Source organism: Pelobates fuscus, chromosome 6 (assembly GCF_036172605.1).
Source record: "Pelobates fuscus isolate aPelFus1 chromosome 6, aPelFus1.pri, whole genome shotgun sequence".
Classification (NCBI taxonomy): domain Eukaryota; kingdom Metazoa; phylum Chordata; class Amphibia; order Anura; family Pelobatidae; genus Pelobates; species Pelobates fuscus.
Window position 1 is genome coordinate 175,065,479 of NC_086322.1, and position 22,926 is coordinate 175,088,404.

The 22,926-nt window shown below is 43.5% G+C and overlaps 1 protein-coding gene across 5 annotated transcripts in view; it reads left to right on the forward strand.

Annotated features, from left to right (window-relative positions):
* Nucleotides 1-1,105: 1,105 nt before the first annotated feature.
* Nucleotides 1,106-22,926, forward strand: part of DCLK2 (doublecortin like kinase 2) — a 107,423-nt gene continuing 85,602 nt past the window's right edge. For all 5 annotated transcript variants that reach the window (XR_010091257.1, XM_063458496.1, XM_063458497.1 and 2 more), the window contains exons 1-2: nt 1,106-1,889; nt 12,947-13,281. Coding sequence is in view for 4 of the 5 variants with exons in the window: in XM_063458496.1 (XP_063314566.1) it covers nt 1,469-1,889; nt 12,947-13,281 (756 nt within the window). In the remaining variant the exon portion in view is untranslated. The remainder of the gene's footprint in view (nt 1,890-12,946; nt 13,282-22,926) is intronic.

Consider the following 22,926-nt stretch of genomic DNA (forward strand, 5'->3'; position numbering starts at 1 on the left):
AACTTACCTAAGATACTATTCAATTGGAGGTCCTCCCCTTCTGTTTTTACACACAGCACAACAAGGATCAGCAGTGAACATATCCTTTGGAGTATTCAGAAGTGTGGGGATATCCCCTCTCCAAAAGAGCCTTACAAACCCAGAGCCAGGGGTGATAGGGCTCTGGGACATGTGAGTTTTTTTCCTAAGATTTCTCTAAGTGTATAGGAGTGTATTCAGACAGTCTGCACTATTATTTGTGTTTTATATTTGCAGATTATTTTAGCGCGCTGTTTTGGTAATTAATGTTTAGGATATTTGTTCAGTTCCTGGTTTAGTAAATAAACCCTTCTTTCTTGGTTATGTGTTGGAAGCAGGAGATAAAAAGGGAAACTGGGTTTCCCCCTGTTATGCAATGATGTAATCAACAAAACAATAACCACAAAAGCAAAACAAGCAAAATATTTGTATCTGGCAATGGAAACAAAGCTATAGACCAATAGCTGATTGTTAATTCTACAGTTGCTGGCAAGATGACATTTTCAGCATTATTATCTCTATGCTTCATTTTCCTATATCTATATGCGAACACTGTTTTTGTTTTTTGTTTTTTATATAGCCGTATAACTCAATAAAACATGGGCCTTTTAAAATATATATATATATATATAATGTGCAGTGTAACAAATCCTAAGCTTCATGTGTACTTGATTAAAACCGACCTGTTCATTTGACTACAACAGTACTTTGACTGCAGCAAAGATGCATCTTTTTTGCAGAAGGGGCTAGTGATGTCAGAGGGCGAGGCTTGGCCCTTCTGTGGGTTCTCCTACACTGCCTAAAATGGACCAATCATCTGGGGGTGTGAAAGGGGAGTGCTTGCTGCTGCTCTAGTAGTCAGTACTATCTGCTGTGAGGAAGCGTCAAAGTAGGAGGAGGACCTATACATTTTTTTTCTACTTATCACTGGGATGGAAGCAGCTGGCTGGGTGTGTGTGCTGTGCCTGCACTGAATGGGAGAAAACCCAGCAATTTATCCTGTTGCATGAAAAGGGGCACTGCATTGAGCTGAGCCCCCTGGCACAGTCTCCATAGAAGGGCTGCCCCAGGGTGAGCTATGCTGCATGCCTTGCTGCATTGGCCCAGAACTCCCTGCACTCACCATGAAACAGATTGCAAGCTCCTCAACCCAGATGGCATGCTGCTCCCAGCCAGGACTCCAGGGGGAGTGACACTGACAGCCTGAGGAGATCCCCCATCCTTCTCTGAATCCCCCCCATCAGCTCCTTCTCAGGATCCCCCATCAGCTCCTTCATTGGATCCCCCCCATTACTCCTTCCCCCAGCATAGCTGGCAGTGTGTGTCAGTGGATGAAGATGCTGCAGGTTTCCTGGCTCTGACTGCTCCCATTATTATCATCCATTACTAGCTCTCATACATCGCTGATTGCGGCTGCTATTGATTAGCTCTGGGCTGGCTAGAAACCACAATGGCGAGCTCCCGGAGCATCGAGCTGGAGCACTTCGAGGAGAGGAGCAGGAAGCCCCGGCAGTCCAGGCGGACCGGTCCGGGGAGCAGCTCGGGCTCAATGCACCGGGGCGGCAATAATAACAATGGTCTGATCCCCAGCCCCGCACACAGCGCCCACTGCAGCTACTACCGCACCCGCACCCTGCAGGCGCTCAGCTCGGAGCGCAAAGCCAAGAAGGTCCGCTTCTACCGCAACGGCGACCGATATTTCAAGGGGCTGCCGTACGCCGTGTCCTCTGAGAGATTCCGATCGTTCGACGCTCTGCTCATGGAACTCACCCGATCCCTTTCCGACAATGTCAGCCTGCCCCAGGGGGTGCGCTGCATCTACACCCTGGATGGCGGCAGGAAGATCTGCAGCCTGGAGGAGCTACAGGAAGGTAATACTGGCACTCCGTGAGCCGCAGGTGTACCGGGGCTGTGCTGGCTTTACACCGGTGGGGGGGGGGGGGGGGGTAAAATTAACCTACTCACACAGCCACCCACCATCATGGTTATAATGGCCATTACATTGAACCTGGCACATGGGTGGTGGCAGTGCGGTGTGTGCCATGGGCAGGGATGGATGGCGTGGAATGGTACCCTACTTTATTCTGCACTGTGTTATTATGGCATTGCTTCCGCTGCATTAATAACCATTACGTGTAATGGATTAAATACAGTGGTTGTAGTGCAGATGGCCCGTTCAATCATTGTACATGTTTATACACAGTGTGACATATTCCAGTGTCACCTGTAAATGGTGATGGAGGCCCAGTTCATATTGTCATACCCTGAGTGAAAATACATATAATACACATTTTAATTCAACTGCTTGATGTGCAGGACTTATTTATAGCAATACAACATTTTTCTGTGAGTGGGGGCATTCTCATAATTTCGTGTGTGTGTGTGTGTGTGTGTGTGTGTATATATATATATATATATATATATATATATATATATATATATATATATATATATATAAATGATCAACATTGCCAGTTCATTGTAAAACAGCCACATTTTGTTAATGCTTCAATGAGGCTTTCCATTTCACTTTGTTAAAGCACCTCTTTTATAGAATTACTTCTAAAAATATTACATTTTTAATCGCTTTTTGAAATATTTTTGTTTCCCAGTATTCAAGGTTATTGTCGTGTAGATGTACAGGTTACTAAAGGTTTTCTGTATTATGGGTATATCTTCTGGCAGCTGTGTTAGAATGCTAAATGAGTACCTGCTTTGTGTGTAGTTTTACATTTGACAGCTGGGGTCAGCCAACAGTCAAGCTTCGCATAAAAGGGTTGCTAGGAAATGTAAAACATCTTAAATGGTTATTTCAAGCACCATAACTACTTAATTTATTTGAAGTGGTCATGGTACCTGGACTCTATACATGCAGCTTTTTGCTTTGAAACGCTGCAAATACAGAAATTAACATCTTGGCTTTTGGAGCTGTAAGAAATTCCGGGCTGGCTACTGCCAATTCTGTGCAAAATTGATGTTGGACACTAGCAAACACAGCATGCTGGCACCACACAGCCAATAGCGGTATTCCCTCCGTCAATGCCTCTGCTGCCCTCCCATCAGGCAAGGAGGATCAAGCTGCAGAGAGAACTTTGAACTTAAACCGTAAAAAGGGTTTTTAAAACGTACCTGAAATCCTGCACAGGTTGAACTTTCCAGTGCTTCTCCCCCATTCATCATCACGGAAGCCCGTTGGGTGGTCCAGTCAGCTATGATTGGAGCGTTTCACTTCACAAAGAGGGAGGGATGTTTCTTTAAAACATATTCAAAAAAGGCTGTTTGTTTAGTGCACAGAGGCTTTTTGGCCTTGTCATCGAGGTGTAACTGTCACACCTCTAGGCACAGTGAGCACGGGGTCCACTTCTGATTAACCCTTTTAATTCAGGGAGAGACTAAGTAAATGTATTTCACCAAAAAGAGATTAAGAGAAGAAGCCTTCGAGCTGTTGTCCGTTCTCAGTATTCTCTGTGTTTGTCTGTTTTTGTTTTTGTTTTTTTCTTTTAATGGGGGGTGGGAGAAGCAAATCATTGGCTTGAACAAAGTTTGTAACTTAGTCACTTGTTTGCTTGGGCTTTCAAAAAAGATGCATTTAGAAGAAAATAAAACAATACATAGTTACATTCTGATAGAAAACAAATATGTTAAACCAAAGCATGGCAATGCACTTTACACAATTCAGCACATAGATGAGAAATTCATTGGGTTTCTAAAGAATTGTATTGGATATTATTATTCTATTGAAAGGCCACTCAGTAATATAAAAATCAATACTGGGGAAGCCTGAGGAATACTCTTGTTTTATGCAGAGAGGATACACTAAACCTCACAGGCAATTAAAGAGACCTCCGGGAGTTAGCAGAGTTTAAACAAATCCATGCAAAGAACTTGCATATATTTTTTTTTTTTTTTTTTTATTATTTTTAGTTATAATTGAGCCATCTTGCCTTACTATTTTGCGTAGCACATACCAATCTTCAAATTAAATTAACGCTCTTAATTTTAAGTCACACAATCATTTCTCAGTTGCATCTTCATACAAACCTTTTCAAATCCTATACTTGGATATACACACATCAGAGGTCTACAAATACTGGTTAATTTCCACATAGTTTGCGACGCAATAAAACTGCCATTGGGAATAATAACCGATCTTAAAGGGGAACTATAGTGCCAGGAAAACAAAAATTGATCAAACGTTGCCGGACGGCCCAGAAGTCCCTCTAGTGGCTTTCACTAGAGGTATATTTTCTTAAAAACTGCAATAATGAGCTTTGCAGGGTTAAGGGACCTGGGGCAGTGCATCTAGACCACTTCAGTGAGCTGTAGTGGTCTGGGTGCCTATAGTGTCCCTTTAAGCCTTTTAGATGCCCTGTGCGAAAAATGTTCGGTGTCCCTCCCTGGCCACACTCTCTCATCCAATACCTCCCACCGTTAAAAAAAAAAAAAAAAAAAAAAAAAAAAAAAAATGAGAATTCCCAGGAATTAAAAGTAAATTTTCAATTGAAAGACGAAATAGTCAAAATGAACATTTCAGCGAAGTGACAGTTCCTCGTTGCCAGCAAACACTATTGCAGCATTTGCTGAGGTGTATAATGTGCAGGGGAGGAAAGTTTTAAAAAATAAAATAAAAATACTCCTAGTGTGCTTTTATGTTGGCAATTTTCCCATTCCATGATGAATCCGGCATCTAACGAGAATTTATATATACATACATACATACATACATACATACATACATACATACATACATACATACATACATACATACATACACAGGGGCGGGCTGGGCCGGGGGGCAGGGAGGCAATTGCCCCCCAGGCCGCCCGAAATTATTTTAGGACCGGCCGCGGCGGGCCGGCCCTTTAAATGCTGCAGCCGCCGAGCGCTCTGTAAAGAGCGCTCAGACGGCTGCAGCAGCTTCTCCCCTCCCTCCCCTCCCCTGTAGCGGGGCCGAGCCGGTCTCCGGTCCGCGGTCCCGGCCGGAGTGATGGGAAGGTGCACACTGAGTGTGCACTTCCTGTCAGTCCGGCCGGGTACAGGAAACAGAAACTCCTGTTCCGCGCGGAACAGGAGTTTCTGTTTCCTGTACCCGGCCGGACTGACAGGAAGGTGCACACTGAGCACCTTCCTTTCACTCCGGCCGGGACCGCGGACAGGAGTGCAGCTCGGCCACCTACAGGGGAGGGGGTAAGAAGAAGGGGGGGGGGGAGGAGAGTAAAAAGAGGGGAGGGGGGGAGAGTAAGAAGAGGGGAGGGGGGAGAGTAAAAAGAGGGGAGGGGGGGAGAGTAAGAAGAGGGGAGGGGGGAGAGTAAGAAGAGGGGAGGGGGGAGAGTAAGAAGAGGGGAGGGGGGAGAGTAAGAAGAGGGGAGGGGGGGAGAGTAAAAAGAGGGGAGGGGGGAGAGTAAAAAGAGGGGAGGGGGGGAGAGTAAGAAGAGGGGGGGAGAGTTAGAAGAGGGGAGGGGGGAGAGTGAGGGGAGGGGGGGAGAGTAAGAAGAGGGGAGGGGGGAGAGTGAGGGGAGGGGGGGAGAGTAAGAAGAGGGGAGGGGGGAGAGTAAGAAAAGGGGAGGGGGAGAGTAAGAAGAGGGGATGGGGAGAGTAAAAAGAGGGGAGGGGGGAGAGTAAGAAGAGGGGAGGGGGGGAGAGTAAGAAGAGGGGAGGGGGGGAGTAAGAAGAGGGAAGGGGGGAGTAAGAAGAGGGGAGGGGGGGAGAGTAAAAAGAGGGGAGGGGGGAGAGTAAAAAGAGGGGAGGGGGGGAGAGTAAGAAGAGGGGGGGAGAGTTAGAAGAGGGGAGGGGGGAGAGTGAGGGGAGGGGGGGAGAGTAAGAAGAGGGGAGGGGGGAGAGTAAGAAAAGGGGAGGGGGAGAGTAAGAAGAGGGGATGGGGAGAGTAAAAAGAGGGGAGGGGGGAGAGTAAGAAGAGGGGAGGGGGGGAGAGTAAGAAGAGGGGAGGGGGGGAGTAAGAAGAGGGAAGGGGGGAGTAAGAAGAGGGGAGGGGGGGAGAGTAAGAAGAGGGGAGGGGGGAGAGTAAAAAGAGGGGAGGGGGAGAGTAAAAAGAGGGGGGAGAGTATGAAGAGGGGAGGGGGGAGAGTAAGAAGAGGGGAGGGGGGAGAGTAAGAAGAGGGGAGGGGGGAGAGTAAGAAGAGGGGAGGGGGGGAGTAAGAAGAGGGAAGGGGGGAGTAAGAAGAGGGGAGGGGGGGAGAGTAAAAAGAGGGGAGGTGGAGAGTAAAAAGAGGGGGGAGAGTAAGAAGAGGGGAGGGGGGAGAGTAAGAAGAGGGGAGGGGGGAGAGTAAGAAGAGGGGAGGGGGGAGAGTAAGAAGAGGGGAGGGGGGGAGTAAGAAGAGGGAAGGGGGGAGTAAGAAGAGGGGAGGGGGGGAGAGTAAGAAGAGGGGAGGGGGGGAGAGTAAGAAGAGGGGAGGGGGGAGAGTAAAAAGAGGGGAGGTGGAGAGTAAAAAGAGGGGGGAGAGTATGAAGAGGGGAGGGGGGAGAGTAAGAAGAGGGGAGGGGGGAGAGTAAAAAGAGGGGAGGGGGAGAGTAAAAAGAGGGGAGGGGGAGAGTAAGAGAAGGGGGAAGTAAGAAGGAGGGGAGATAAGAAAAAGAGGGGGGTAAGAAGAAGAAGGGGGTAAGAAGAAGAGGGGGAGTAAGAAGAAGAAGGGGGTAAGAAGAAGAAGGGGGGGGGGTAAGAAGAAGGAAGGGGTAAGAAAAAGAAGGAGGGGGTAAGAAGAAGTAGGAGGGTTAAGAAGAAGAAGGGGGGTAAGAAGAAGGGGGGAGTAATAAGAAGAACAAGGGGGGGAGTAAGAAGAACACAGGGAGGAGGGGGGTAAGAAGAACACAGGGGGGGTGAGAACACACAGAGGGAGGAGTGAGAAGAACACAGGGAGGGTGGAGGGGGGATGAGAAGAGCACAGGGAGGGTGGGTGAGTGTGAGAAGAGGCCGCTAGGGGAGGTATGGGGGAGAGGAGAGACCACTAAGGGGCAGGGGAGAGCTCTAAGGGACAGAAGGGACAGCTCTATAGGACAGGGGGCAAGACAGGGAGCTCTTTAACACTACGCGCACACACACACACACACAATGCATCCCTATACATACACAGAAACACACAATGCACCCCTATACATACACAGAAACACACAATGCACCCCTATACATACACAGAAACACACAATGCATCCCTATACATACACAGAAACAGAACATGCTTCACTTACACACAGAGAAACACACAATGCATCCATTACACACACACACAATGCAACCCTTACACACAAAGACAATGCATCATTTGCACACATACACAGAAACATACAATGCAAACCCTTACACACACATGCAAACACACACACTGTTTTTCTTACATACACACAGAAACACAATGCATCTCTTACACTCAATGCACACACATACAGACACACACCTTGCATCCCTTATGCATACAAACACAGATTCACACAATGCATCCCTCACACACAACCAGAAACACATAATACATCCCTTATACACAAATACACACTGCTTCCACTACACACAAACACACTGCATCACCTGCACAAACTGGTATCCATATACACTACATACCATAAGCACACATATGAGATCACATAACACATCCCCTACACACTCCACTCCCTGTGAGCGAGCTCATGGGTGGGTGGAACATATAAGTGGACTTATGAGTGGGCCTTATGGGCATACTCACCGTCAGGCACTGGGGCCCAGACCTTGAGCTGTGTAAGAGGCCCCCAAAAAATGGAGCTGCTTCCAATTCTCCCAGAACGTTGAATGTTGTGACCATAGTTGCAAACAGCCTCCAGAGGTCCTGTTCTACACCAGACGAGTGGAGCCAAACTGCAGCCCATCATCATCCTCATCTAATTGTAAGTAGGCAATCTAGTATATTATTAGTGACACTAATCTATAATTTACCTCACATTAAAGGGACACTATAGCTTAATGAAGTGGTTCTGGTGTCTAAAGCTGGTCCCTGCAGGCTTTTTAATGTAAACACACACTGTGTGCAGCACTGGCGTTAGTTCATATGGCAGATCATATGGGTGGGGCATTGTGATGTCACATGGGGGGGCGGCAAATGTATATTTTGTCTAGGGCGGCAAAAATCCTTGCACCGGCTCTGATCCTGGGCAGGTGCACCAGTCTACTGGTGACCCACAGGAGGGGAGTGCACTGATTGCACTGCACTCTCCTCCTGCCCAGACCCGTCTTGACCGCAGTGCAAGTGCCCTCTGCCCCTAATTTACAGTGGCTCACACTCACAACAAGCAGTGCCTAGAGCCCTTTGCAGAGACGGAAACAAAGAGGTTCTGCGGCAGCTGGCCGTCCTGCAAGCATTACATTAAACAGCTGTTCCCCAGCAGCCACAGGTGGCGTTGTGCTGGGAGACTGTGATTACTCTTCACTTCCTCCCAGCCTACAGAGAGGAGGAGGCATGATTTAATCTTGAATAAATCCTCTAAGCAAACCTTTATAAATTTGGGGGGATCAGCTCTGTTTCCACAGTTTATTGGTGTTTACTCTGATGTCTGTATTAATATTGAGGGATGTCTAAGGAGTAACGTCAGTGTGTGTCAGCAGGGCCAGCCGTTAGGGTGGGCAAGCTGTGCGGTCACGCAGGGTGCCATGACAACAGAGGCGCCCGGCGGCCAACACAGCTCACAAGTTGGGTACACCAGCATATTTAATTTAAACGATTCGCTGGTGGTCCACTGGTGCGCACCAGCAGTAGGTGCAGTCAGATCAAATCCTCTCCCTCGTGGTTCCGGCGCTCAGTTAGTGAGTCAGAGCACAGGCTCAGAGATTCTCAGCCTGTGCTCTGACAACATTGAAAGTCAGAGCCGTGAAGGAGCGGGTATGGCAAAGAGCTACTGATTAGCATAACATCAATAACATCCGTTATAAAACCAGAAAAAGGTGGGCATGGATGGTGAACTGATTTGGTGGCGCAATGGGCCACTTGACTGGTTTTGCCCCCCAGGCCTAAGGCTGCCAGCCCTCCCCTGTACATACATACATACATACATACATACATACATACATACATACATACATACATACATACATACATACATACATACATACATACATACATACATACATACATACATACATACATACATACATACATGTATGTATATATGTATATGTATATATGTATGTATGTATGTATGTATGTATGTACGATCACATACTTGGACATACAAACTTGCACAGTTTACGGTATACCATGATAGGTGGGGAGGACGAGGAAAAGAGCAGCCAGAATTAAATTACCAGGTGTCTAATGGTGGGGAAGCAGGGACTCCTTCCTGCTTCCCCACTATGGACATTGCAGTTTCCAGGCACCTGCTGATGTAACATCCCAAATGCCATTGGATGTTGGCAGGCCCATTTGGTCCTGTGACACCCCAACAATCCTCTGAATCCCCTTTGCTACACTACTGTGTCTGCATGCTACACAGCACAATGTATGCCTTTACACCACTGTGACTGCATGCTAACCCTCTTCGTTTCCTTTGGTTAGCTGAGCACATGCCCAGGTGACCAAAGATGGCAAACTCCATTGGCAGCAGTGGCTAACTTCATGTTAGTGGGGGCAGGCTGTTCTGAGGGTCCCTGCACCCAGGGGCTCACTGGGCAAGGCATCAGTTATCTCCCCGCTTTGGGCCCTTGGTCTATGACTGAGTACCCAACTGCTCAGTCTGCCCTTGCTACAAGCGAAGGCAAAGCTGGACACAGGTGTGTGAACTCTGTGTCCTCCTGGCACTCCTGTTGCCATGGGACCCCATGTGGCTTTACAGCTTACACGTATGTCTTCTCCTTTTTAAACTATAACTGTGGGCTGCAAACATTCTCTACTAGCGATTCCTGGGGCAATATGCACACTTTGCAATACGTTCCATAACATTACTTCAAGTCGATAGCATTTAAGATGAATACTGGAGATCATGAATGCTTTACGCAGTTCTCTGATTTTCTAAAATTTTAGAAATCTACTTACATGTACACTGCATAAGAACTGGGTGTATACCTTTGTATGAAAGGTGGATGGCCTAGTGCCTACTCTCACAGTTTTTCTAAATTCTAAAATCTTATTTACTTTTTTGTATGCCCTGATATAAATTAATACATGCACTCATGCTGAATCAGGGTTTGTACAGTCCAACTCTGCATCAAATCCATATTTGTGGACCGAACCGAACCCTTGATTGCCCTGTTGGAGTGCTTGATTGGTTGATTGGAGCGTTCTCGATTTCCCCTATCTAAACTGTCATCTTTGAGTTATTAAATATACATTCTATGTGCAGGGCCGGCCTTAGGCCTTTGGGTGCCCTGTGCGAAAAATATTCACAGCGCCCCCCCCTTCCATCTCCTCCTTCCCACACACCCTGTCATACACGCACGCACGCACGCACACACACACACACACAGGCAGACATAGAAACATAGAATGTGACGCCAGATAAGAACCATTCGGCCCATCTAGTCTGCCGAGACAGTCACACACGCAGACAGTCATACATACACACACACACACGGGCAGACAGCCACTCAGGCAGACAATCACACATAGTTACCTCTGTTCATTGTGGAGGCAAACAGGCAGTGCAGCTCCTGGATTCTGGTTGTTGGGGGAAGCAGAGACTCCTTCCTGCTTCCCCTGCAGCAGTTACGGCACTTTTAGCTCCGCCCCACCCCCGCCGCAATTTTTTTTTTTTTTTTTTTTTATCTTGGCCGGTCATGTGGGAGCTGTGTTGGCCGCACGGCCCCCTCTGCTCCATTGTGCCCTGTGCGGCTGCAAACCTCGCACACCCCTAAGGCCGGCCCTGTCTATCTGGCTTGACAGGGTATTGAAATGTTCACTTCTACACTTTGTCTCCACAGGCAGCACCCCTTCTGTCTTTCCTTGGCTTGACTAGCCAGACCTGATAGGAAATGGCTGTTGGAAGTGTAACAATAAACCTAATTTAGCTGTTTCTGATTCATACTAATTTCCTAGTTCCCCTCACGTTGTCAGCTGTTTCTGTTCAACATGATGAATTTTCCTAGAATAGCATTATCACCTGTTGTCTGATTTTATTTACTTTCTGGAGTAAGATTCATATAGTAGACTTATATTTCTTATGTGGGTAGTAGAAAATGTGACCTTTCTCTTAAAAATGTTAAAGGGGAAACCATTACCAGGATTTTTTATAATGTATATCAAATATAGTAAACAAATATCTACTTTGGCAGGTTGGAAAGACCAAATGTAAATGTAGCAATCCAAACCTATTCCTCTTTTTCTCCTGAAACCGGGCAACTCCTTATTGGCTCCCTGTCAATCATTTGTTGTATACCTTCTTTTTTTTCTTTTTTTTTTTTTTTAAATGAAATATCCTATGGTGTAATTTCCGAGAAGTAACGGTTAACCTTTAAAGAGAATGTCACTCATAAACTGAATCTTCCAACCACCTACTCTCCCTTGGCTGCTCACAGTATTTGGTCAAAACACAGTGCTTCAAGCTAGCCGTAAATAGAGCCGGGAGAATGTGAGGAGTAGTACATCTACCCAGCCACCTGTAGTTACTGGCTAACTAACCTGGTTACAGATCTCTATTCTCTCTATAAGGGGAGCACGCAGTGGACAAAAAACGTTCTGCAAAGTAGTATATTGGATGTAGGCATGCATACCTTTTACTACTGATTTTTTTGGTCTGTACTGCATAGAAGAGAAAGGATTTAAAAAAAAAAAAAAAAAAAAAAAACAATTAAAATTGGATAACGGTTACTTAGCGAGGGAAAAATAGATCATTGTAAATACTATTTTTCACAGAAACAAAACATTTAAACTATGTGGGATACGTGCATTTTCTATGTGAAGTAAATTTGCCTGATTGTTGAAAACAACATTTTTATAAGTATGGTTTGCTTGCTGTTAATCAATTAGTTTCCACTTTTTTTTGGGGGGGAGGAGGTTGGTAATGTGTATCACGTGTAATTAATACCCTTTTAGTGACAAAATCAGTCAGCAAAGTCAATAATTGTTCCTCATTTTAGTGGAATAAACCACTACAAAATTTAACAAAAATGAAAACCTCAATTATTTGAATGCACTATATAACCATAACCACTCCTACCATAGAAAAAATATGTTTAAAAATGGATACATAATTCCAGCCTTAGCTGTACTAAGATTATTCCTTTTAAGTTGCATGTAAAAAAAAAAGAAAAATGCAAATGTCCAATGCTACAAATATTAATATTTTTATTGTATAGCCAAACTGCACTGACTTTAGAGGGCCATTATAACTATTTAGCTCAAATTCTAGTTTTATTTTATTGGATAACATGACTTTGTTTGTTTGTTTGTTTATAAATGGAGAAACTAGAAAATCTTAAAAATAAATAGTATAATGTATTAAAAACACAACCTAATTAACTTACTCACAACTTGAACCTTCCTGTTTTATTATTATTTATTTATTATTGCCATTTATATAGCGCCAACAGATTCCGTAGCGCTTTACAATATTATGAGAGGGGGATTTAACTATAAATAGGACAATTACAAATAAACTTACAGGAACAATAGGTTGAAGAGGACCCTGCTCAAACGAGCTTACATTCTATAGGAGGTGGGGTGTAAAACACATTAGGACAGGAATTTACAATGTCTTTAATGTCCAATATTGTAGTGACTTTGAAAGGACACTTTTAATTAAACTCACCTGTTCCCTGAAAAGACCTACTTGTTACTAGTGTGCTTATTTTAGCTTTAAATACTTGTTGATTTAAGTCTATAGTAAAATTGTCCTGTATTTGTTGTAAATGTGACATGTGTAACCACTGTCTTATTACTTCTTAAAGACAAATATGAAATAACAAATTGTAAACTCAAACACAGGTTTGTATTCACAAATGTTTTCTCATTGATTTCAGGTGAAAGCTATGTGTGTGCTTCGAATGAAGCTTTTCGCAAAGTGGACTACAACAGAAATTGTAGTCCAAGCTGGTCTGTGAATGTAAGGACTGGTTCTGCTCGGTCCCTTTCGTCTTTAACCACCTTGAAGAATGAGATGAAGGAAAGTAAAGATTTCATCAAGCCCAAACTAGTGACTGTTATACGGAGTGGAGTGAAGCCACGAAAGGCAGTGAGGATCCTTCTAAATAAAAAAACAGCCCATTCCTTTGAACAAGTCTTGACAGATATTACGGATGCTATTAAGTTGGATTCAGGCATTGTGAAGAGATTATGCACACTGGATGGAAAGCAGGTGAGACATGTGGCTTCACGCTGGTAGTTACGACAAATAAGATCTTGAATAAATAGTGGGTTAAAGAGCATCATTGCGACAATGCTTTTTGTTTTGGTTTTGTACATTTCACTCGTTTGGATTCAGAATTCTCCACTTACAGTTGTATCTACTTTTTATTGTTTGAAGATCTTTGTTCTTGTGTATGCTGCATTCACATTTGTAAACGTAAGGCAGGAGCTGCTTTTAATATAGGTGTAACTGAAAAACCTAAATCTGCTCCTTGCCAGTGCAAATTCAAAGCGGTCATAGAGTGATGTCAGCAGGGTTGACCAACATTATTAGCCTTGCAGTCTCCTGTCCCGCTTGTTGTCTCCCCTGTTTTATTAGCTGATGCTGTTCTTTATGTACCAACTGTTCCTCTAGTAATTGTCATTTTTAACTGCAGTATCCCCCTGCGTGTTTGAGTATAATGTAGTGCAAATTAAAAATAATGAAGAGCATGATCTTAGACTTAACTAAATCTGTAATTGCTCTGTTACCATTAACTATTTCAGTAGTACTCCATGGGTAGAGGGTTTGGTTCATGTGTGTATAAAAGCTATAAATGTGTAAACAAATACAGCAATAATGTGTTTGATGGAGGCAAATGTGTGTGTTGGGATCCTAATACTACCCTTTGCAATTGGTAATAACTTAAATACCTTATGTTTTGTTTTGTTTTTTTATAAAAGGGTTTTGTTTTGTTTTGGTTTTTATTTGGTTTTTAATGTAGGGAAGTCATTATGAGATCTCATTGCTGCTGTGAGCAGTGTTTCTGATTATTTACTTGGCAAGATGTGCTGTTATAACAATATTCTGGGCAATATCCTGTGTTCTCTTCCTTTTATCCAGCCAGTCTTGTTGCAGAAAAACTACCAAAGATACAATAAACCGTAAAAATTTCTACAGGGCTAATAATGTTCATTAGCCATTGACGAGTGAAAATGTAGCCCTGGAGAGTAGAAACTCACCCCTGGTTCATATGCTATGGCATGCTGTAGTGTGTAACCACTTTTTTTTTTTTTTTTTTAAGGCCTGGCTAGTAGCATCGGACTTCACATTTTAATCTCTTTATGATAATAAATAAGCTAAATCAATTGCACTTGATTTGTGTTTACATAGTTCTTTGTCGGTTTCTGAGATCTGAGCCCCCGGTCAGGAACCAGCTTATAGCTTATAACTCAATGTGCCTCAGGAATATAAAAAAAAAATAATGTATTGTTTAAACTACTTAAACACTTGAAGAGATAATTGGTCTGTGACTCATGGATTGCTTGACACATTTAAAGTGTAACCAGCATTAATTTGTTTGTCAAATTAAAACTAATAATAGGGTTTGCTTGTGGCCTCCTTTTATTCTCTCTGCTTACTTTGTAGCATATTGGTAGCATATCAAATTGATATTCATCAAGTAAATTTACCTTTTAATAACAAATATGTGCAAAAGTACCGAAAGGATGGATCTATCGTGTATTTTTTGAATGTATATATTGGAAACCTGCTTTTCTGCAATATATGTACAATATCTGTTTTGTTTTGGTTTGTTTGCATGTTCTGAGTCCATGTAATTCTTAATTAACTTGGAAGCTTTAGAGAGGACTTTACCAAAGACAATCTCAAATGAATCAAAATATATATATATTTTTGTATTTTTTTTTTTTTTTTAATCCAGCAAGCAAACAAAAAAATGGAACACAAGTGATGCTTGTCCCTTTTAAGAAAGCATTATGTCAGTTTTAAGTTCGTAGAGGATGTTTAGAATTGATCTAGACTTTTTTTTTTATTTTTAACCCCTTAAATCCGGACGGCGTACCATTACGCCCTGCAGGAGCTGGCTCTAAACGCCGGCGGGCGTAATAGTACGCCCTCGCTATAATGGCCGCCTACGTGGCCGGCGCTAATCGCCAGCTGCAGATCGCAGTCAGGGGGGGATGACTGGCCCCCCAGGCAACCCCCCCCTGTGGCCGGTGACCGCGATCTGCAGTCTCTGATCGCAGTGACAGGCTGTCACTGCGATCAGTATTTTCCGTGTGTCAGCCGATTTCAAATCGGCTGACACACGTGGCCGGCGGCTCTCCCTTTGTGCAGATCGCGGTCGGGGGACTTACCTGGCCCCCCAGGCAGTCCCCCTGGGGTCAGTGACCGCGATCTGCACTGTCTGAGATCGCAGTGACAAGCTGTCACTGCGCTCTGATCGCAGTGACAGCCTGTCACTGCGATCAGTGTTACATGTGTCAGCCTAATGGCAGATGCATGTAACAGGCGCAATGATCCCCCTGCAGATTGGTAGGGGGGAGTGCTTGTACCACCCAGGCACTCCCCCCTTGTGGTCAATTGCCCAATCTGCAGGAGGTGATCACAGAAACAAGCAGTCACTGTGATCACTGATCCTGTGTGTCAGCCAGTGATGTGAAATCACTGGCTGACACCGTCTCTGCCCCCTCTCCTGTAATAAAAATAAAATATTAGTTAAAAAAAAATAATAAAAAAATTAGTTACAAATAAAACACTTGGATTATATAGATTATATATACACACATTTACACATACACAAAGTGTATTTAAATATTAATATATATCAAAATATACGTAAAAAAAATTAAAATATATATGTAATTTCATTCTAACTGTATTTTGATATATATATATATATATATATTGATATCAAAATACACGTAGAACGAAATAATATATATATCTATATACATAAGTATATATGTATATATCACTATATATATGTGTGTGTGTTTATTAATTACAATTAGCGGGACCTGCATGACAACCCATGCTGAAAGTAAAGGGAATTAAATTTTCTAGCACTATATTTAACCCTATAACTTTCCATGACACCATAAAACCTGTACATGGGTGGTACTGTTTTACTCGGGAGACATCGCTGAACACAAATATTTGTGTTTTCAAAACCGTAAAATGTATTACAATGATGATATCGTCAGTAAAATGACGTTTTATGCATTTTTCACACATACACGGCACTTACACTGACAATCTTATTGCTCGAATACTTTTTACTGTTTTGAAACACAAATATTTGTGTTCAGCAAAGTCTCCCGAGTACAACAGTACCCCTCATGTACATGTTTTATGGTGTTTTCAAAAATTACAGCGTCAAATATAAGGATTGTGTTTCAGTTTTTTCACAATGAAATTCGCTAGATTGGTTATGTTACCTTTGAGACCATATGGTAGCCCAGGAATAAGCATTACCCCCATGATGGCATACCATTTGTAAAAGTAGACAACCCAAGGTATTGCAAATGGGGTATGTTCAGTCTTTTTTAGTAGCCACTTAGTCACAAACACTGGCCAAAATTGGCGTTCATTCAAATTAGTTCTTTGCATTTTTCACACACACACAAATATTAACGTTAACTTTGGCTAGTGTTTGTGACCAAGTGGCTACTAAAACAGACTGGACATACCCCATTTGCAATACCTTGGGTTGTCTACTATTGCAAATGGTATGCCATCATGGGGGTAATTCTCATTCCTGGGCTACCATACAGTCTCAAATGTAACGTAACCAATCTGGCAAATTTCAATGTGAAAAAACTGAAAAGTGTAACATGCTATATTTGACCCTGTAACTTTCCAAAACACTATAAAACCTATATATAGGGGTTACTGTTTTACGCGTGAGACATCGCTGAATACAAATATGTGTATTTTATTGCAGTATAAGCAAACAGTATTTTGACAGTCACAGTTAGAATTTCACGTAGAACTAAACATTTTTTAAAAATTCTTATTTTTTTCAATATTTTATTCCTATTAAATTGTGTTTTATACCTAAATATTTGATGTGAAATGAAAGCCCTGTTTCCCCTGAATAAAATTATATATAATAAGGGGGGGTGCATTTAGTATGAAAGAGGTGAATTACGGTTGGACAGACATATAGTGCAAATGCCAGGTTTTGTTTACGTTTTGTTCTGTTCACAACTTGTACATTTGGCTGCGGTCTTAAGGGGGTTAAACTTGGTTCCAGATAAAACAACGTTACCAGCTCTTTTAGAATGCTAAATGAGTACCTGCTTTGTGTAGTTTTAAATTGGACAGCTGGGATCAGCCAACAGTCAAGCTGCACATAGAGGGTTGTAAGGAAATGTTAAACGCCATAAAAGTTTACTCCAAGCACCATTACTACTTCATTATTTTGAAGTGGTCATGGTGCCTGGACTCTATGTCCAGTGTTTCTTTTTGATTTGGTTTGAACGGATGATGGGTATACTTAGACATTTTATGTATTGCCTTTTGCATAACAATAATATGACCACAGTAGAAGTAATGGAAGCATTTGAAACTCCCCATTTCTGAGTTTGTACCTAGCTCGCTACCAGTGATATTCAGTCTTATTTCATGTGTTAGACATGCTAATTGGGCTACTAAATTCTGATTGTGTAAAATCACAGAGTGGAGTGAGTGTTTTGGTATTTTTACCAGCTCTGCCATGCATGATTATAGTATTGTAGTGAGGGGTGTTGGCCATGTGTCATTACTGCATGTATGAATAATTCCCATGGTACAGTTTCATGTGAATGTTTTGGTGTTTTAATGTGAAGAACAAATATTTCAGTCTACATTCAATATATCTTGGTGTTCTCTTACAAATAGTTTGTAATATGTTGTTTGTAGGATAATTATCAACTTTGAGGATTGAACAACCTTACGTGACATGGTAAATGGCAGGCAATAATTTTAATATGATCTCCGCACAAACATAGGAATATCAGATGCGCCCGATACTCCCCTTTTTTCACTTGACACGGTTCACAAAGGACATTGTAAAGCCTTGACATGTTTTGAAACTAATTGTCCTTTTAACAAGACATGCCACTAACTCACGGTAAGGACATCTCCGGAACTTGTATAATCTCTTTTCATAAAAGGATTTTCTCAGGCATGATGAGAAACACCAATTTGAAACTTTATGCAGTTTAACCATTCTTAACACAACCCTTATGTATGGTAATGACATTATGTATGGCTGAAAAGTACAATATTTTTTTGTGAAGGGGGGACAAAAAAAAGTCTGTACTAAGCAACCTGTCCGGATTTTTTATTTATTATTTTTTTTTTTATATATATATATTTTGTTGATTTTGTGTTTTACAAGATAGGTGGGAAACATACATGATCTCCTATTTAATTGTTTGGCTTTTTGTTTTATTTTATTTGTTGGTACTTTTTTGTTTTAATCTAATTCAGAAAATCAGACTGTAGTAAGTGAAGTTCCTAATCAGTATCAATCTTTACAACTTTGAACTTTTTTTAGATACAAAAACTATTTAGATGGTAAAAAAAAAACCACCAGAGCACAGACCCACCAATATTCTATAACAATCTGTTAACCTGGTGGAAATGGGAGCTAAAACGCAAGTAGATTGCCCTTATTTTGTGTGTGTAAAAAATAAATAAATGTATTAATTTAAAAAATTATTATATATATATTTTTTAACTTCTAAAGTCATCTGAAGGATAGGATTAAATTTCCCCAACCATATGGGGGTATTACTGGAAAAGGAATATATTCAGTTTTAACCACAGGAGACCTGTGACAAGCTTGTAAAGGATGAAATTCGGCAGATGGTGACAGGCTATCTGGAAAGTGGCCAATTGTTTCCTACTTAATGTAACATTTTTAGTACTATGTAAAATTTGGAAGAAACAGACAGTAATTTTAGTGTGTGTATCTCATGGAAAATTGTTTTTTTAAATGTAAATTTTAGTTAGTGTTGGGTGCTTGACAATACATTTATGTTGGGTATTGGGCTTATGTCTTGACAAGATTAGTTTCATTTGTGATTTTAAAAGTAGTGACATTTTTTTTTAACACATCAGGTGTTCCACGTTTGTTTTAAACCTTTTTCTCTGACAATGTTGTAGTATACTTCATTCTAATTTGGTTCCAGATAGGAGGATAACAAGGATATATAATACCATTCATGCAACTAAGCTCATATTTAGGTTTATATATAAAAAAAAAAAAAAAATGTATGGAGACCTGAGTGGGAGAGGTAACTCTTGATTGCTTGTGAAGCTCATTCAGATTTCTCTTTTCTTCCTCATGCAGAAATCTCTGAATTCAACTGTGTGTGTGTGTGTGTGTGTGTGTGATATAGACATAGGCGTGCGCAGCCTATTGCATTAGGGTGTGCACCCTCAAGCACAAGCACACGCGGCGTGTGTGTATATATATATATATATATATATATATATATATATATATATATATATATATATATATATATATATATATATATATATACACACACACACACACAAAGCTGTGTGTGTGTGCTGTGTAAGGGTGCTGTTAGTGTGATGTGTGTGTGTGCTGGTAGTGTACTATGTGGGTGAGGGTGTTTGTGTGTGCGTGCTTGTGAGGGTGCTGTGAATGTACTGTGTGTCAGGGTGCTGTTTGTGTGTGTGTGTGTGCACTTGTGAGGGTGCTGTAAATGTACTGTTTGTGAGGGTGCTGTGTGGGTGTGCTGTGTATGTGTGTGTGGGTGTGCTGTGTATGTGTGTGTGGGTGTGCTGTGTATGTCTGTGGGTGTGCTGTGTATGTGTGTGTGGGTGTGCTGTGTATGTGTGTGTGGGTGTGCTGTGTGTGTGTGTGTGTGTGGTGGAGGTGGGGGTACATTACTTAATATCCCCCCCTCCCTTCTTACTTTATGTGGGGAGGGGGGATTCTTGTTCCTTGTCCCTGGTGGTCCAGTGGAGGTGGGGGCAGATCAGTTATCCCCCCTCCCTTCTTACCTTATGCCTGGGAGGGGGGGATCCTGCTGCTGCCATCCATCCCTGGTGGTCCAGTGGAGAGTGAACTCTAGCCCTGCAGGGCTAGAGTTCACTCACGTGAGATCTGAGCGTTGCCGCAGCAACGCTCAGATCTCGCGAGAGGAGCCCGGCGGAGCTGCTGGCAATAGCTCCGCCGGTCCTCTCCTGCCTCCCTCACTGCCTGTGAGCCGGTGAGGGGAGGCTGAGAGCAGAGCCGGCGCTCGGATAGCGCCGGCTCTGCATGAGCCGGCAGGGGAGATCCTGAGATCTCCCCTGCCGGTCTCAATGCATAGGCGTGCCGCGGGGATTAGGGTGTGCCCAGGCACACCCTGCACACCCCGTGCGCACGCCTATGGATATAGATATATATGGATATATATATATATATAATATATATATATACACACACACACACGTAACAATGTCAGCTTGGTGTTTGATTACTATGAGTAATCCAAACTCTTAAATACTCATTTATTTTGTAGGCCTATTCATAGCTTAATTACATGATTTTGCTATTACATGACGAAAAGTCATGATTTTATGAAAGACACGGAGGCGAGTATTGCTTAACCCTTTCTTTACTGTCCACCAATAGCAGCAAAGAATATAAACAGTAACCATAGTGATAGACCACTCCCACACCAAGTCCCAGTATAATAGGCAGTACCTCCCCACACAATTCCTCTTTCTTTGGAGATGCAACACCGAACCAGTCAACAGGAACTGGAGAACAGTCCAGAACAGCGAAGGGTAAAACGTCCTGAAGTCCAGCCGGATACTGTCAGGAACCATCTGCGAACTGGAACTAAACCAACGATAAGTGACGAATTGTCAACGATAGGGAGTCCATCACAGCACCAACCAAAGATCTCCAGCCAACATGGTGAAGTCTTGGGAAGAAGTGAGGATCTCTGAACAGCGTCAAAAGCGCAGAATCAACCTGTGAAAACATAAGAACAGGAGCCCAAACGTTATATCGGTACTTAAACCAATTGCGCATGCCAAGATACGAGACATTGGAAATCAAAGACAACATAGTGTTCGTAATGCCAGATTAAGAACCCCTGAGGCATACATAACAGAAGTAGTACATATGCACATAGCAGGTCATTAAATGCGGAGCACAATGCAATACTCACTGACCAGGTATATAACAACAGGGGGGGGGGGGGGAAACAAAGATAGAAAAAACAATGTAGAGGGTGGGACAATACTCGTGTCTTTCATAAAATCATGACTTTTCGTCATGTAATAGCAAAATCATGTAATTTTATGTCAAGACACGGAGGCTCATATTGCTAGTTTAAAGCTGAGCAATAACCGAAGAGAAAACATGAGGCGGAGACCTAAAGTACAATTCCCTGAAGGTGGATTCTCTGGACCAGTCCGCCATCCTCATCAGGTCTTCCAAGCGCGCTCCTGAAGATGCCATAGATGTGGCTGATGCCCCACGCGTGGAGTGAGCGCAAAAGATGGATGTATCCACACCAGCCAGGGACATTATTCATTTCACCCAACGAGCCAAGGTAGTGCTTGATACCAGGGCGAAGGGTCGACGAATCGAGAGAGTTGAGGGCACGATGCCGACCGATGGGCCTTCGTCCGAAGTTCGTATTCTTTCAGACAGGCCACCGGGCATAACAGCGGGGTAGTTGGAAAGCTCGGATACAAGACTGAGCGTATAGCTGTCTTAGTCCGTCTGGAGATGTTAAATGTCACACCGTCCGGGGTGAAAGACCTGGCATCGTAGTCCAGGGCCCGTACGTCCGAGACCCGTTTGCACGAAATGAGGCAGAACAGGGAAACCAATTTGGCCGACAGCTGTCGCAGGGTGAGTTCCGAATTAGGAGGCCAGGAAATAAACCTTGACAGGACGCAGGAGGCGTCCCATGTAGCCGTGTAACGGGGTCTGGGGGGACGTGACAGGCGTGAACCCTTAAGTAAGCGGCACACCAAATGGTGTTGGCCTGCCGGACAGCCGTCGAAACCATGGTGAGCCGAAGAGATGGCTGATCTATACAGATTAATCGTGCGATATGCCCGAACCGCTTCGAATAGTGATGTGAGGAACTGGAGAATCGCCGTCACAGGAGCTGATACGGGATCAAAGTCCCGAGCCAGGCACCAGCCAGTCCAAGCTCTCCAAGCGGTCCCATATGATCGTCTAGTGCCGGGAGCCCATGCATCTGCCAGGAGGCGTCGAGTTGCGTCCGAAACGCCTTGTATTTCCCAGGGGATCCCGAAATCCACCATGCGAGTAGTCGCAACGAACCGTCCAGTAGGAGGGGGTGTCGTTGGCCCGATGGGTCCAGCAGAAGGTCCCGGCAGGGAGGTAGAAGTCTGGGAACATCTATCGCCAATTCCAGGAGTTGTGGGAACCATAACTGGGTGTCCCAAAATCTGGCGACGTACTTGGAGTAGAACCCGAGGGATCATGGCAAATAGAGGGAAGGCGTACCGCGGTGAGCCGGACCAGTCTTGCAGGAAGGCATCCACTGCTTCCGCGGCCGGGTCCGGGCGCCAGCTGTAGAACCGGGGCAGCTAGACGTTGAGCCTGGAGGCGAAGAGGTCGATGGCAAAAGGACCCAAGAGGGATGAGAGAGTGAAGAACGCCCCTACATCCAATTTCCAGTCGCTGCTGTCTGACAGATAGCGAGAGCTCCAGTCCGCATTGGTATTGTGGAGACCGGGGAGGTATTCCGCCTGGACCATCAGATCCCTGGCCAAACAATAGGCCCAGAAGTCCTTCGCCAAACGGGCCAGCATAGCTGATCGCGTGCCGCCCATGTGGTTGACATAGCGAACTGCTTAGATGTTGTCCAT